The sequence below is a fragment of the Thamnophis sirtalis genome, unplaced genomic scaffold (genome assembly GCF_051295495.1).
Source record: "Thamnophis sirtalis isolate CommonGarterSnake01/CBP01778 unplaced genomic scaffold, rThaSir2_p1.2 scaffold_4, whole genome shotgun sequence".
In the NCBI taxonomy this organism is placed as follows: Eukaryota; Metazoa; Chordata; class Lepidosauria; order Squamata; family Natricidae; genus Thamnophis; species Thamnophis sirtalis.
In genome coordinates this window covers 88756482-88774186 of record NW_028261384.1, presented here as the reverse complement: position 1 = coordinate 88774186, position 17705 = coordinate 88756482, and the positions used below count along the sequence as shown (strand labels likewise).

Here is a 17705-nt window from a genome sequence, read left to right as displayed (position 1 = left end):
CTAAAATTCTGACCCACCCTCCCCCGCGACATATACTTCTTACTTTACTCAAAAAGTGAACTTTACTCATGCGGAGGAAGCCTAAAAGGCATTAACTTGGTTTAAACAAGGTTCAAATTGCTCCATTAAAAATCAAATTGCCCCCGTGGGCGTGGGCCCACGTTGGGGACCACTGATCTAGAAAAAGACCCTGGTTCTCCGAAAATATAGTTGGCAACACCTCCCACACCTCAGAGCCCACATAACATCTTCCCGATTTGAGATTTTGAGAATAGATTCCGCATTAGAAAGCAAGTTGGTTGGGAAAGGCGGGCTGGAGGGAGCCGCAGAACAAGATATATATAAATATACAAAACACACACATAACACCCCCCCCTTTCTTTCCCGCCTTACCTGAAACTACCGCTTCGGGTGGGGGCTTCCACTGCTTCTTCCTCCTGTTCCCCGGAGGATGCGGCCTGGGCCACGCCACTGGCTTCATCGTCTTCCACAATCACATCACTTACGACAGGAAGCGCCGCGGCTGCAGCGCCACCAAGTCCTAATCCGGGCCGGCCATCACCCTCCGAAAACGCCGCCGCCTCCCTCAGAGGGACGCAGAGCAGCAAAAGAACCCAGAAGAGCACCAGGGCGGCGACGTTAGAAGGGGTGGCAGCGGAAGGAGCAGGCCGAACTCTTGGGCCTCGCGGCCCTGGCATGGAGGGACTCTCCCTCCACTCGCCTCAAAGAGGTCGTTATGGCATAAAACTCCGACCTGGCTCCAGGCAACTCCTTCCAATGGCCACTGAGGAAGATTCAATTTCCTTCCCTCAGCGGAGAGATTAAGTACGCACGCGCAAACTGCAACCTAACTTGCTTCTAGTTTACCAATCCCGCCCCTTGTTAGCCACGTAACGGCGAGCTTGTAACACAACCTACAGTGCTTGACTTTAGTAACAGTTTTTTCCTATTTTACCTATCCAGGCTTTGGAGGGGTTGCTTTCTCTTTGAAAGAAAAGGGATAAAAACATGATAGTTTCTCTGCGTGTCAACAGAACCAATGAAAATGACGCTTTCTGGTTTTTGCCCGCCAATAAAAAGGTTAATGTCTCCAAGGTTTCCATGATTGGACTAAACAATAACACGACTTTTGCGTTTGACTTCCGCTCTTGATTGGAGAACGTGGAGGTAGCTGGTGGAATACAGGGATTGGTTGTTGCTCTTTTCCGTCCCCTCCTGATTGGGCAAAGCCGATGCTTTCTACGTGGCTGATTTTGAGTGTTGACGGTATTCTCCAGAGCAGAGGGCTTGGGGTTAAGGGGAGATGTTAAAGAAGCAGCGGTTGTTAAACCGCCATATGGGGTTACAGAAAGTAAAAAAAAAGTCATCGACATAACATTTAACAGTCCTTTCATTTTTGGCCGGGATGAAATAAGGAATATTCATATATTTTTGTTTTATAGACATTCTAATTCTACATAGGAAAGAGGATCCGAGGTCAATCAGACGTGATCTGGACGGAACAAAATTGGGAAATTCCCAGGGGATACATTTAAATGCTACATCGATTGTTTACTGCAGTTAAAACTTTGTTCATTGATTTTTTTTTTACAAATGCCCTAATTTTATTTGTTTCGTGGGTTTATTTGCAAGGGGGTCTTCTTGTAAAGAACCCAGACTCCTTCAATTGCTGCCTGCAGTGGTTCCACCCAGTGTTAGGACTATGACGCTCTTCCAGATGCCGACTCTCGTTTTTAACGGAGATCACTGTGGATTGAAGTTGCACTTGTGAAGCACCGGAACATCTAAAGAGGTTAAAAACAATCTTGCTGCCTACGATTTGAATCATAGCAACATTGATGGCCTTTGTATCCAGTGGTGCATTCCGCTACCATGGTTAAAAATGTTTTACACTATGATGAATAAATATGAGAGAATTGTGCCACCCTCAAAAAAGATAAATAGTACCTCGTAATTTGGCCATATATGATATTCGTTTGCAGAAAAAAAAGTCGAAATGCAATACATTACTCCAGAACTAATGTGAGAAGAATACAAAGTGCCATCAAATCGTTGTCCACTCCTAGAGACCACATGAATTTATATTCTTGTGCATTTAAAGGACATTTCATTCCATTACTAGAAATTCAGTCTCCCAATTTGAAAGAATGTTCTGTTCATATGGACCATATATGTACAGCAGTTTTTCTCCTAATAGAAATAATTTCCGACCATAGAAATCGAAACCAGAGAGAGAAGGGTTTTTAGTGGTCATATTTACACGAGATGCAGAGATCTACTCGAACCTCAAATTATTGACATTTAATCGTAGAGGTGTCGGACATGAAGCCACGTTTGATATTAATGTCTGCCAAAAAGTTATTTAAAAAGCGCATGAATACATTATTGTTTGAATAAACTATTAACCTTGTAGCAGCTGATAATATGACTAAAATACATCTGCTCTTGTTTTTGCGTTCAAAACTGCTGAATGCCGGGATGCAGTCTTTCTGGGCGGGCTGTTTGTGTGCGTGTGTGGGGGTGGGGAGGTGTCTCATGCAGTTCGCACTAGATGCGCTCAATTCTGCAAGTAATAGTCTAAATCTCACATTGCGCCAAAAGAAGTAAGCATTTGTCAGGCAGCCTTAATCGCGAACTGTCCCGGGGTGGTGGTTCGGGGCAGTTGCAAGAGCCAAGGTGAAGCCCAAGGGGGAGAGAGGCGGCGGCGGAAGCCGGGCGGGGTCAGTGTCATGCAGCACCGTACGGAGCATCTCACTTTTCTTTATAGGACGCTGACAGCGGAAGGAAGGGTCGGGTCGAGGGTTCTGCATAAAGAGTGCGTGCTAAACCCGAGGCTGTTGAGAAGCAGCCACGGGGGCAAGAATATGACCGAAGAAGCCAAAAAGCTGGCCGCCTGGGCTGCGGTAAACAATCACGTGCAGGTAGGGAGCTGATTTTGCAAGGAAGTACGTTTCTTCACTATTGTTTTTGGAACTTTCGCCTTTACCAAATATTTTTAGGCGTTATTAAATTTGTATTCTGAGAAATACAGACGAAGGCAATTAGTTTTCTCCCTGACAAAAATGTGTGCGGGTTTTTAAAACAGATTTTATGGGTATCGAAACTGCCACTTGTTCTGAAGTTGGTTGAAGACTTCTGAACAGATCAATGGCAAAGGTCTCGTTCTACGCTGCGATTCTCAGCAGTACTTTCACTATTGGAATTTGATTTTGTAGTTCTTACTTTCTGATGGACTTTGATCCATATTATTAGTTAGATGGTTCCATTTGCTCTAAGAATGACCGGTAGAACTTTGTGGAGTTGTAATTTTGGTTACTGTCCTTACAAATTAAACATTTTAATGTATTCTTATTTTAATCTGTGCTAAATTAATAAGTTACTGATCAAATTCTTCACATGTTGGTTTTTTCAGGCAACACATTATTTTTAACACACAAAGCATAATTATGAAAAACAGTTGTTTGAAAATGTTTGGGCACACACACAGTTATCAGACAAACTGCTATACATATTAGATTAACTAGTAGTCAATTGCATTAATCAACTGTACAGATATTATTTTACTTTAGAGAAATTTGGGTTTGGTGTATTTTCTTTTTTTGGCCTCATGAATGTTCATAGAAGAAGAATTAGGGTTTTTTTACTGAACCATTCTTGTTTTACATGCCTGTATGAAATGTTTCTGTGTCTTTTAGAAGCCAGGCTAAAACTGCTTAAAAGAAAAGAGTATCATTATGCTGTTTAGTAATCAGGGAGTACAGTTTCTGTATTGATTTACAAAAGCAAATATTTTTGCTCCTTTGTAGACTAATCATGTCCTTGGAATTGGAAGTGGATCTACAATTGTTCATGCTGTACATAAATTGGGTATGTCTGTTACTCTTTTTTGCCATAAGTATTTACAGGTAATCCTCAAATTACAACCACAATTGAACCCAAAATTTCTGTTGTTAAGTGAGTTTTGCTCCATTTTATGACCTTTCCACAGTTGTTAAGTGAATCTGACTTCCCCATTGACTTTGCTTGTCAAAAGGTAATCATGTGACCTTGGGAAACAGCAAAGGTCATAAATATGAGTCAGTTTCCAAGCATCTGACTGATCAAATGACCATGGGGATGCTGCATAGGACACAACTGAAAAATTGTCATATTTTTCATGGCCATTGTAACTTTAAATGAACCAAATGAACTGTCACTGAATGAACTATTGTAGTCGAAGCCTACTTGTATTGTTCTGCTTACTCAAACAGTTGGAGTACCTGCTTTGAAGGAATTATTGAAGGTGATCCCAGAATAGTATATTTTCCTGTTTATACTTTATTAAATTGACTTCTATCCTGCCTTTTATTCAAGGCAATATACATAGTGCTCCTTCCTTCAGGTGTTTTTCTCCATAGCAACAACCCTGTGAAGTTGTTATGCTGAGAATGAGTAGCCCAGAGCTAAGCATACTTGCTGGAGGGTAAATGGATCCAAACCACAACTACTGCATCTCACTACTGTTTAACTCATATTTACAGTGTTCTTCATACATGACAGCATGTAAGTAGTGAACATTTGCAATCTTCAGCTGTTATTCCTCGGATCTTTATTGGGTTATTACTATATGGTAGTGGTTCCCAAACTTGGCAACTTTAAGATTTGTGGACTTCAACTCCCAGAATTCTCCAGCCAGCAGAACTCCAGCAGAGCTCCAGCAGAGCTGGCTGGAGAATTCTGGGAGTTGAAGTCTACTAGTCTTAAAGTTGCCAAGTTTGGGAACCATTGCTATATGGGATAGTTATTGCTCTAATACTGTAGTGAACAAAATCCAGATTGAAGTCTAGAATCATTCCAGTTTAAAAATCCTTTTCTGTAATATATCAATTGATTCCTACACATGATACAAACTGAAATGAAAAATTCTGGGCTCCACTCTATAACTGATATGTATTAAAAAAAACTCTCCAATTTCTTAACCAAGTTTTAGAGTAATTGTTAATTACTTTTCAGTTGTATAATACTGTACTTTAAATGTACAGATAGTCCTTGACTTAAAACTGGTTGCTTAGTGACTGTTTGAAGTTAACAACTGACCTGAATTATGACAAGATTCAGAGTTCTAATATATGGATGGATTCCATTGCAGTCTCATGACCAGATTTTGGACATTCATCAAATCATAGTCCCAATTACAGCCATTTGCATGTGGTCATATTGACTATTTAATTATAATTTTGCTGAAATCAAGCACTTCCTGTTTTCAGCAAAACTGCATCTAGACCAAGGTGATCAGACATCCCGCTTTTGGCGGGACAGTCCTGATTTTTAACAATTTGTCCCGTGTCCCGCAGCGTTTTTAAAAAGTCCCGATTTTGGAAAGAATGCATGACAAGCTAGGGAACGGCAGAACAGGAAGGGAACACTGTTCCCTCTAAGGTGCGCAGCTGCGTGACCACACACATGGCAAGAAAACACCGTGCAGCAATTTCTAACTGCCGCGCAGGGATTTCTGTCACAGGCGCCGGAAGCTGAGGGGCCTCAGAAAATCTAGGGTTAGCACGGGCGTGGGGACGGCGGCAGGAGCTTACGGGGCACAGCCGGTCTCCTAGGACTGCCTAGGTGCCAGCTGCGCTGCTCATTACCGTCAGTCGCCCCGTGTTCAGCAAAGCAAGCCCGGGGAGGTCCTTTGTGGGCAGCCAATCCTAGCCGCTTGCACCCAGCGCTGCGGCTAAAGTGAACCCCTCAAAGCCCCCGCCGCTACCGGAATATCTGCTGCTGCTGCCTCCTCCTCCTCCTCTAATAGCACTGCCGGATTTGCTGCAGCTGAGGTGAAGCCGCCAAAACTACTGCCAGCACCCCCACCCGTGGTAGTGGTGCCTCTCCCTCCACAAGGAGCACCTGAGCTGGGCCCCGCATTATCCCTCCCCCCTCTGCCGTGCTTTTGAGGAGCCATGAGGCTGCAGGAGCCAGCAGGAAGGCGGTGGAGGGGGCGGGAGCAGGAAAAAAAGGCCTCATGGCTTCTCAAAAGCATGGCAGAGGAGGAGGAGGCGGCAGAGGTAACGCGTAGCCCAGCTCAGGTGCTCTGAGCGGAGGGGAAGGCACCGCGGCTGCTGCCACGGGTGGAGGCACCAGCGGGAGCTTTGGCGGTTTCACCTCAGCCACAGCGCCGGGCAGCAAATGTGCTGTTGGAGGAGGAGGAGGAGGCAGTAGTTATTCTGGTGGTGGTAGGGGCTCGTCGGCATCTTCAGCGGCAGCCTTGCCCCCAGTAAAAAAAACGAAGATGGAGCAGATCCACGCGGATGACGGCGCTGCAACATGACTGAAGGGGGAATTCTGGGAGTTGAAGTTCACAAGTCTTAAAACTGTCAGGTTTGAAAATTTTTGTTGCTCCATATAGACCAATTTTTTAATCAAGAAACACCCCCCCCCCCCGGTGAATGGTATCCCGCTTTACCAATGTTAAAATCTGGTCACCTTAATCTAGACTGCTGTGGCCATTGGCATATTATGGTAATGGTGAGGCTGCCATATATATATATATATATATATATATATATATATATATATATATATATATATATATATATATGTGTGTGTGTGTGTGTGTGTGTGTGTGTGTGTGTGTGTGTGTGTGTGTGTGGTGTTGAGAACTACCTATTCATTCACACTTATGTAAACTTTGAGGCAGTATAATGTGATGGCTTTACTAACTTAGAGATTTTTTTTTCATTTCAAAAATGTTAAGGAAGAATATTATATCAGATATTGTACATTAAAAGTTCTGGCCATTGTAGTATCACTGCCGCCACATTATTGTGATCCAAGTGCTCAGATTTCCAGGTTGCGGTTATAGTGTTGATCACATGACCATCATTTACATGGGGAAGCTACAGTAAGTTGCTCCACTAAGTTGCTCCTGCTTGGAGCACCCCTGTCTCCCTGCCTGCATATAGCCTGTGCTAGTCTTCCCAGACTCTCCCCCAGTCTCCCATGACTTGTGCATGATCTCCTCCAGCCTTCTCAGATTGTCCCCTGGCCTCTTGTGATTATGCAGCCTGCACAGGCCCTTCTCTGGCCTCTGGCCTCACCCCCCCCCCCTGCACCGAGACACTCCTTACCTGGGACTCCCAATGATGTGGACATATGGCATCACATTTTATGACCGAATGCTAACATTGGCAATCCTAGGCCTACATAAGGAATCTTGTCTAAAAGTTCTCTTTGGGGAGGTAGGTAAGGAAATGATTCCTTAAATAGTCAAAGGAGAAGAATCATCTGAAGGAAGCAAAGGAGGTTGGACCTGAGCCCACAAAAATCCACAATTCCATCTACAGCTGCCAGGCATGGTGAATTCTACCTAGTGCCTGGCAGTTCATCTGAGGACGTGTGTGTGTGTGTGTGTGTGTGTGTGTGTGTGTGTGTGTGTGTGTGTGTGAGAGAGAGAGAGAGAGAGAGAGAGAGAGAGAGAGAAAGAGAAGGGGGGGGAGAGAGACAATGAGAAAATGTACATTATAACCCTTGCAGCTATTTTAGATTCAGCAGGTCTCTTTGTATCTCATAGAACCTGATATTGCCTCAGTATTTGTTTGAAAGTGCTTTATGTATACTTCTCATTATTCCAGCTGTTGACCAGGGCATCTTGTCTGATGTAGCCAATATAGCAGGATATAAACAAACAATGAAGTCTGTACTGAGCGTTTTTAAATGAAGACCTTTGAGCAGAGATCTGTTAGTATGGATTGTTGTTAATGGTTTGAATCTTTAATAAATTTAGTAATTTTTCTCCTACAGCTGAGAGAGTCAAAAAAGAAAATCTCAACATAGTTTGTATACCTACCTCTTTTCAGGTAAATTCTTCCTTTTAACAGTTTATTGACCATTAGTAGATCACTTGCAGTTCTCATCTTGGAAATTCCAATTCAGATTTATAAGTTGCATTGAATTCATGGGGACTGACATTTGAGCACCTAAGATCTAAATCTTGTCTAGCCATCTCATCCACCTTCTTTCTATGCCCTTAGCACTATGTGTGTATTTGACACACTCTTAGTACATTCCCATTCTCCTTATTGTGTCTGCAGTGGGTCATCAAGGAAAATTTCTGGAATACTAAAGAGAAAGGGAAAACCTACAGTTGGAGGCCCTAGTCAAACTTAATTGAAAGTATTAAGAGAGCCTGCTGATCTCTTGGATCAGCATTTACCATCTCTGTCTCCCAAACTCAAACCTCAAATAGATCACACACAATCAATCAATCTATATCACAGGTCTCAAACTTGATTGCATCATGTGACTTTTTGCCTTTGCGAGCCAGGGTGGGCATGGCCTGCACATAATGCATCCGGCCTACAGGCCGCCAATTTGACATCCTTGATCTATATCAGTGGTAGTCAACCTGGTCCCTACTGCCCAGTGGGCATTCCAGCTTTCATGGTGGGCGGTAGGAGTTTGCTGTAACTCTGCTTTATAAATTTTATAAAGTAAAGTTACTTCCCTACTTTATAAATCATCATTACTGTGGAACCGGTGGGCAGTTAGAAAATTTTACTCCTAACAGAGGTACAAAAGTGGGCGGTAGGTATAAAAAGGTTGACTACCCCTGATCTATATGGATGGGTCTTTTTTTGTATATGTTTTATTTCCAGTTTGTCCCTTTAACAACCAACATATTTTGTAGAAAGTGTAATGACAGTGTATACATTCTTGTACAGTGCTAACAATAATACAATTGCATATACATAGTATTTGTCTTCCAACTTCTAACCTCATTATAATTATAAAATACTCTTTTATATATCAATATGTATAATACTATCTTCCCAATTTATACTCTCCCCCCAACCCTTATTGGAGTTCTTCCATATTCATCTCTTTATCTTTAAACAGTACTATTCTCGATTAATGAGCCTTTTATCACTTTCTCCAAAGATATATATATAAACATCAATTACATTTCTTCAAATGTTTTTATTGACCCCTATTAGACACCAATATTTTAATATTTTAAATATTACTCAAATTCCACCAAATTCCCAATATCCGAGTTTTCTGTAGATATCAATAAAACCAGTTATTATTAACCCTGTCCCAGGGTTATAAATCCCCTGAATTTGTTATCCTTAAAGCTCTAAATTCCAAAATATTTTGCTCACTATTAAGCATAATAATACATTTAAATATGCCTAATCACTTTCTTCTACCTCCTAATGTTAGTATGTTTATGAGTATAGTAAATTCTACTATATATCTATATATGTGTTACTATTTTCCCAAATTATATTTCTGTTTGTTTCTACTAATTTTTAATATCATCCCAGTATTACAAAATATTTTATCTCTATCCATCATCTCTCAGCCTTTTTTGAATTTAATCATTTTTTGATTTTTTGGTAATTCTTTATATTTCTCTCTTGGTATGCTATATTTCTTCTAGCATTTTTACATAATCTCCTTCTGCTGCATCGTTTGGATGCCCCTCTATAACCTTTTCATTACCTTTTTCCTCTGTGCTATTGTAAGCTCTTAAGGAGTTAACTATTGGATTCTTAATCTTTATTTTTATTATCTTTTAATTTTTTTTTGTTTTTCTATAGCTTATTTTGATTTGTCTCCTCCACCACTCCTTCTCATCTATCTTCTGAATGTTTTGTTTATCTTTTCCTACTATTTGTTGAGGATTGTCTACGCTCACTTCTTTATCTTTGGACAGTCCCATCATCATCTTGTGAGTGTCTTCTACTTTCACGCCTTATCTTTAAATATTCACATCAACCTCTTATAGTTCTTTATAATTATTTCTAACATTTCTTCATAAAACTTTATTATCTCCTGCTGAGTCATTTTGTAACATTATATCTCTGAAATCTCAATATCTAAAGACTCCAGAAAAAAATCAATTCTTAATAAAGTTTGGTCAATCCCAAGATTATTCCTCCAAGTCTCTAACTTTCTACTCTTTAAATGCTATAAATTTGTGCTTTTTGATCTTTATATTTTCTAATTCCCACCTTCCCAATTATCCAAATTTTAAAGTCTTATCTATATTTTATTCTGTTATTTTTCTTCTTTTGCTTCATAAAATGATCTGTCATGATGGTCCAACTTAGCCCACCGGATTTCTTCAAATCTTTTAAATCTGTTTTTCAATAGGCAGTACTAATAAAGTTTTAATGTTTAGTGTTTCTGCTTTGCTTTATAAATCTTCAAAAAGCTCAATAGATACTTCCCAATTTGCCTGTTAAAATAAAGTCATGTTCAAGTAACTTTGAGCTGTTGGTTACTTTCTCTCATCACTATCTTTTAAATTATGTATATTGCAGTAATCTTCCTCCAGTAGATGGCTCGCCTGCTCACTATTTGAACATTCAACAAAGTATAAAAGTGAAAAACAGCTGATTGACATCCAATTGGGGTTAGACATTGGATTTAATAAAGCATTATCTCCCACTTTTTATAATATATCTGCCTTTTCCAAGCTTTCTATATTTTAACTCTTCAGTTTTAGTCTTTAATCTTTCTCCATATACTCAATTGTCGCTTTTAAAATGTTTGGAGCTCATTTTTGAAGTTTTTAACAGGTTAAATCTCTTAATAGCAGTAGAAGTTGGAAATTTTCTCACCTAGTTTCACTGCTTTGTCCATGCACTGCTCCAGCACAAGATCTTAGTGTCCTGGTTGTCCCAGCTTGTGACTGACCAAAAATGTCCATTGTTCCTGCTGCTCTTCAGGAGAGCTTTCTTTGGATCAGCGAAGAAATTGTGAATTCCTCCTCGCGATCGAGGAAGCACCTCTCTTTTCTTTACCTCCCCTCTAGAGAGGCTTAACCACATAGGGTCTCCCAGCAAGCAGTTGCTGGCTGCATTTCATGGAGCCCGGTGGAGCTCCGTTATTTTCTAGCCATTCTCACCGAATGTCAACTGGAAGTCCTATATGGATAGGCCTTTGAAAGACTTAATATTTAGGAAATTATTGACTGTAATTGCCCCAGCAATCTATTTCTTTATGGAAACTAGTGTTCCCATGCTTATATATGAAGTTTTGTTGTCTTTGATTCTATGAGTAAATCTGTTTATTGGCTATAGATTATGACAAGATACATACAACAAAACAGTTTAAAATAGGAATAAAAATACGATGTTCAAATGTATCAATATGGAGAAATAATATCACCTTTTATTTTTCCTGTAGGCACGTCAGTTGATTCTGCAGAATGGCTTAACCTTAAGTGACTTAGACAGACATCCTGAGGTAAATTGGTTGGATTATTCGTAGATTCTTTGTCCCATTGTCCAATTCTCAGTTAATGCTTTTTGGTGATTTTAGTGTGGATTTAATCATCAACGAAGGAAAGAAAATAGCAGTTCACACTGTCGGCTGCCCCCCCCCCCCCCCCCTTTGTGGACATGTCATTTCCCTGTTCCATATCCCTGTGATGTCATCCCGTTTGGTTGATGCCACACTCAATGTTATACTGAGACAGAATTTTACTCCCTTTGGGAACTCCTCCTTTTCCGGGGATGGCCTTCTTGCCTATCAAGACACTTCCTTAATGACGGATCTTAGGATCCCGAGAGGTGGCATGCGAAGAAGAGACTTCTTAGGGATTTCTTACAGGGGTTTTTAAATCAAATTTTAAGGGGAGGGCGGGGGGGGGGGTGATCCGAATGTCTCATTCAGGCTTGGGGGGAGTCTGCCAGGGTACAGGCCAGAGCTAACTAATGGGCGCAGGTCAGGAGTGCTGGGAAGGGTTGGGATTCTAGGGGAGACATTAAACCACTCCATTGGGGGGGTTTACCATCTCTACTGTTTGTGGGAGAGCAGATATGGTGGGGGCCGAGGGCCAAATTATGTTCGGGGGGACGCGGGTTTGCTGTTTAAGAGCAATTGTGTGTTCTGACCCTCATCGCCCTTCTCGCACCCCCGGGTGCTCGGGATTACAGGACCCTGGTTTCCGGCTGGTGTCACTTAACGTCAGGTCCATGGTACATAAGGCTCCCCTCATTTACGACCTCATACAAGAGGGTAGAGCAGACCTGGCGTGCACTACGGAGACCTGGTTGGGCCAGGATGGGTGTTCTCCTTAGTGAATTATGCCCACCAGGCTTCCGGGCGTTTCACCAGCCGAGAGCCCAGGGCAGGGGTGGGGTGGTGATGGTTAGTAGGGAAAGTCTTAGACCTCAGGAAGTCACTGTGCCTCAGATAGGCAGATGTGAGTGCCTTTTTGTGAAATGGGGCCTTGGAGTTCAGGTGGGCCTTTTTGTTATGTAGCTGTCTCCCTGCTACGTTTTATCGGCCCTGCCGGAGCTGCTGAATGTGTTAGCCGTATTGGCAGTTGATTTCCCCAGGCTTATGATTCTGGGGGATTTCAATCTGCCTTCCATTGGCGAGACATCCGAATCAGCTCGGGAGTTCATGGCTTCCATGATGGCTATGTTCCTAACTCAGTTAATTCAAGACCCCACTCATAACGGACACACGCTTGACCTGATTTTCGTCTCTGGACAGTGGATGAATGATCTAGATTTAGGGGATATTTCTATCCAACCCTTGTCATGGTCTGATCATTTCCTCATCAGGCTTGACTTCCATACTGCTACCCTTCGCCGGAGGAACCGACTAGATGGTTCCACCCCAGGCGCCTGATGGACCCTGAAAGGTTCCTGATAGAGCTTGGGACTTTTCCTGAATCGCTTGCTCACAGTTCGAAGCCCTAGTGGAAGCCTGGGATAGGGCGGCCACTGGGGCCTTGGACCGCGTTGTGCCTTTACATCCTCTGACCCAGTGTCAATCCCGGGTAGCTCCCTGGTTTACCAAGGAGCTCCGGGGGATGAAATGCTGGAAAAGACGCCTAGCGAATGGTTTGAGGGCCAGCCGGTCCAAATCTGATCAAACACTAGTAAGAATTCATATTAAATCCTACTTAGTGGCGATAAAAGCGGCAAAAAGGCAATGTTTCTCCGCTCTTATCACGTCCGCAGATAACTGCCCAGCTGCCCCGTTTAGGGTGACCCGCTTCTTACTTAACCAAGGAACTGGGGAAGACCCCTTGCAGGGTAGGGATGAAGAATTTGTTCAGTATCTGCAGGATAAAATCGCTCAGATTCGGACAGGTTTGGACTCTGATTGGGTAGATTTGGGCGAGTTGACGGGGATGAATTTTGTAGAGACTATCTGGGATGAGTTTGACCCTGTGACCCCCAAGGGCATGGACAGGATTATGGGGAGACTCAGTGCTGCCACTTGTGTGCTGGACCCGTGTCCCTCTTGGTTAGTTTCAGCTTCCACGAGGATGGCTTCAAGCAATTACCAATGCTTCATTGAGAGAGGGGTTCTTTCCCACCACCTTGAAGGAGTGGTGAGGCCCCTCCTTAAGCCTTCCCTGGACCCAGCCTCTTTAGCCAACTATAGTTCGGTCTCTAACCTTTGCTTTGTAGTGAAGGTTGTTGAGAGTGTCTTAGCACGTCAGCTTCCCCAGTACATGGATGAAGCTGCCTACCTGGATCCGTTTCAGTCGGGTTTTGGACCCGGGTACAGCACGGAGACGGCATTGGTCGCGTTGGTTGATGATCTCTGGCGGGCCTGGGACAGGGGCTGATCCTCTGTCTTCATCCTATTAGATCTCTCGGCGGCTTTCAATACCATCGACTATGGTATACTACTGCGACGACTCAGGTTTGCAGTGGTTGTCCTCCTACCTGTCGGATTGGTCACAGTTCATGTTGACGGGAGGACAGGGATCGACCCCGAGGCACGTTGCTTATGGGGTGCCCCAGGGGTCGGTTCTCTCACCCCTCCTGTTTAATATATATAAGAAACCGCTGGGCGAGATCATCCGTGGTTTGGGGGTACAGTATCATCAATATGCTGATGATACCCAACTTTTCATCTCTACCCCAAACCACCCAAATGATGCCCTCGACGTGATGTCCCGATGCCTGGAGGCTGTGCGGATCTGGATGGGGAGGAACAGGCTCAAGCTCAATCCCTCCAAGACTGAGTGGCTGTGGTTTCCGTCATCCCGATTTGTGCATCTTGTTCCATCTTTGATGATAGGGGGAAAACTTTACCCCCTTCAGAGAGAGCCCGCAATCTGCGAGTCCTCCTGGACACGTGGCTTAGTTTAGAAGAACATCTGACGACCGTGATCAAGGGGGCCTTTTACCAGGTTCGCCTGATATATCAGTTGCGCCCCTTTCTGGATCGGGATGCTCTGTGCACAGTCACTCATGCCCTCATCCTTTCTCGCCTGGACTACTGTAACACTCTCTACATGGGGCTGCCATTGAAGAGCATCCAGAGGCTTCAACTGGTCCAGAATGCGACTGTGCGGATTATCATGGGTGCTCCCATGTTACACCCCTTTTAGGCGGCCTGCACTGGTTGCTGGTTGTCTTCCGGGTGCGAGTCAAGGTACTAATTATGACCTTTAAAGCGCTTCATGGCTTAGGCCATGGAGGATACCTGCGAGACTACCTACTGCCACCAGTAGCCTCCCACCATCCAGTGCGATCCCACAGAGTTGGCCTTCTCAGGGTGCTGTCAGCCAGACAGTGTCGGCTAGTGACCCCCAGGGGGAGAGCCTGTGGGAGCGCCTTCCCTCTGGAATGAGCTGCCTCTGGAGCTTCGCATAATCCCTGACCTCTAGTCCTTCCGACGCACCCTAGAAAGTTGGTTTTTCCAGCAAGCTGGCCTGGCCTGAATAGAATAAAATATAGGATTAATTTGGTTGTTAATTTTAATTTAATTTTTAAATTTTTATTGTAAATATCTATTGGTTTTTTTTTGGATACTTTATTTAATGTCCCTTTTAATTTTTGTAATATGTGTTTCCTTTTATGTTGTACGCTGCCCTGAGTCCTTGGGAGAAGGGCGGCATATAAATCCAATAAACCTATATAAAAACCTATTTAAAACCTTTAACTCTATGTCAGAACAAAACTAATTCAAAGGTGTTTTTCTTCACCCCATAGCTTAACCAACGTTCACAACTTTGTACATAAATATTTTTGAGTCAATTATCGCCCTAATGGCTTTAATCCAGCCACAATTTATTCAAAGATTTTCATAAATGGATAATTTCAAACATTCAGAATATAATTTACCCACACAATATATTTGATCCTAATTTTTTTCAAAGAATCTGGTTCATCATAATAATCATATCCAACCAATAAGGAATTACCAATAAATAGAAGTGATAATTGGCATTGTTTATGTGTGTGCGCGCACACACACACACACATACTTTATCTATATATCTTTTTACATCAATTCTACGCCACATATTTAAAGATATAGTCATAATGTCTCTTTTGATCTGCTTAATATAATTTTCACCAATCCTCTGAAATGACACCATTTTGCCAATATTTATTAAACAATGTTGCTAGTTCTTTCCCCACAACCTGGCCACCATGTTTTAAAATCTTTGAGGTTTTATCTCATCTAAGTCAGCTCTCTGGTTGTTTTTAAGGCTTCTAATCATCATTTTTATTTCTTTAATTATAATTTCATAAATATTTACCTGAAGCGCTTATAGGGCACACTCTTCATTAAAATTGTATATAGAGAGTGGGTTTGACTGATTAAGAGTTTCCTGCAAATGCCAAACCCATCTTCTGCTTTGTATATCTTGGATGACCAGAGGCTGACCAAAGATTGAACAGTAAATAAATTCTAAATCTTCATAGTATCTTCAGAAACATCATTTCCAATAGATGATTTGATATAAGAATGTAATAGAAGCATGGATGGTTTGCTAGTTATAGTTAAAGTATAGTGAATGTTGATATAAACTAAACAGATGTTGTTAAAAAAAACCTCTAATACTTGATTTAATTTGTGTGTAACTACTTATTCTTTTTCATGCTTTGCTAATGTTACTTCAAAAAGGAATAGTGCGATGGGTAAATCTGTTTCTATGTTAATGACTTAAACTACTTGGAGGATAGTCTTTTCTTAGCTTGTGTATTTGAATGGTCATCTTAATTGGGATGCCATCCAGACATATATTTCCCAAAATTGCCCTTTGGGTCTGTCTGCTGGATATTCTAGGAGTTCTAGTCACAGCATATGTTAGGATGGATAAGGTCATCATTGGAAGCTTTTCATGGATGTCAACGTTTTTCAACCAGATATGTACCAATGAAACAATTTCACAATATACTTTTGTAAAAAAAAAAAGTTCCTGGGGGGACTTCCTATTATTTTCATTTTAGAATCATATATAGAGATTTTCTTAACTGCCTGCTCTTTAAATATAAAGTATTTTAATCTAGCTTTCTCATATTGTTGCCTGGCATAATACTTCCGCTTTTACCAGTCCTTTTTGGTATTCTTGAGCCTGGTTTTCAACTGGTATTACTAATACTCTAGAATTACTTTTAGGCCTGGCAAATCATTCAACAAAATTATACCTGGCTGCTATGTGTTTCTATTTTTTTTGTATTGTGTATTTTGTGTTTTTAAAGTTTTTTTTTAAAATTTAAGCCATCTAGAATCATTTGAAAGTGAGATGGGCAGCTATACAGAATGAATAAACCTATTAATTGACTGATTGATTGAATGACATCTGCAGCCACTTGCTTTTTTTAAATCTTTGACAAACAGATTTAAAGGGCTGCCTTATTGAAAGATCTACAAAGATCTCATAGTAGAAGTGTTTTGTGGATGTATTACAAATTGTTCTTTTTTTATGTAGTTGAATGTTGCTATTGATGGAGCTGATGAAGTTGACTTGGACCTCAGTCTTATCAAAGGAGGAGGGTAAGAATAATTTCTATTTCTGAATTCACTGATAAAAGTACAAGATAGATAAGTAGATATTATCAAACAGATTAAATCGCAGTAGATCTCCATGAGTATATATTGGTTTTGATCTTAAAGATAAAATTTGTAACTTTATAAGTTAAATGTCTCATTATTAAATTGCTGAAGGTAAACCGTAATATTTGCTTGAGGAATATATAGAGTATATAATTAAAATGAACAACTTGGGAAATATTAATGTAAGGGCTGCTGTAAGGGCTGAATATTCTACTGCTGAGCTGTGGCTCTTACTAGATTATTAAAATATGGAGAAAAATCATGCAAGGAAATTGTCTTATCCCAGGGCACACCCTGGTCTATGTGACCAAATATTTTCTGAAATGAGGCAGACATCAAAACCAATAGATTCCAGTCTGTGTTGATATCGTGTGATTAAAACCCTTTCCTGCAGATTTAGAAATAAGACAAATAATTGGAAAATGCAATTTAGTTTTGCGACCACCCAACAAAACTTCGGCAAATATTAGCGTGTTTGTTCTGATGTTTACAAACAAAGTTCTAAAATGACATCTATAAAATAGCAGCAATTTGAAGCACTTCTTTCAGCAGCTATGAGATGGAAAGTAGCATTAAAGGTTATTTTGCTTTAAAATGAGAAAAGATTTACTGAAATATTTGCAGGGATTTTATTTTATGAAGATAACTATCTTATACAATTTTAAGTGTTCATCTTTAAAAATTAAGAATTAGAGCAGTGATGGTGAAACTTTTGTGGCTTGCGTGCCAAAAGCGGGGGGAGCGCAGGGGGGATCATGTACAGGCGTGCCACACCCATAATGCTATGTGCACAACCCCAGCGTGCATGCACACATGACCAGTGCGTCCCCTATTTTTGGTGTGCTTTTTTCACCCTCCCCAGGCTCCAGAAGCTTTATAGGAGCCTGGGGAGGGCGAAA

General features: G+C 41.5%; 2 protein-coding genes across 6 annotated transcripts in view; one reads left to right on the top strand and one right to left on the bottom strand.

Moving 5' to 3' along the window:
* The window catches only part of EIF2AK3 (eukaryotic translation initiation factor 2 alpha kinase 3), a 49540-nt gene extending 48695 nt beyond the window's left edge, over positions 1–845 (bottom strand). Inside the window, exon 1 of one of the 2 annotated variants that reach the window (XM_014068254.2) lies at positions 394–845. In XM_014068254.2, coding sequence (XP_013923729.1) covers positions 394–698 — 305 coding nt within the window. In that variant the 5' untranslated portion in view covers positions 699–845. The remainder of the gene's footprint in view (positions 1–393) is intronic. The other variant, XM_014068246.2, reaches the window with a different exon arrangement.
* A 182-nt stretch (positions 846–1027) lies between these two features.
* Positions 1028–17705, top strand: part of RPIA (ribose 5-phosphate isomerase A) — a 29585-nt gene continuing 12907 nt past the window's right edge. The window contains exons 1-6 of one of the 4 annotated variants that reach the window (XM_087713332.1): positions 1028–1080; positions 2768–2921; positions 3807–3867; positions 7774–7829; positions 11170–11229; positions 16682–16746. In XM_087713332.1, coding sequence (XP_087569458.1) covers positions 1040–1080; positions 2768–2921; positions 3807–3867; positions 7774–7829; positions 11170–11229; positions 16682–16746 — 437 coding nt within the window. In that variant the 5' untranslated portion in view covers positions 1028–1039. Of the gene's footprint in view, positions 1081–1318; positions 1793–2520; positions 2677–2767; positions 2922–3806; positions 3868–7773; positions 7830–11169; positions 11230–16681; positions 16747–17705 lie in introns of those variants that run through there. The other 3 variants (XM_087713334.1, XM_087713333.1, XM_087713331.1) reach the window with 3 other exon arrangements.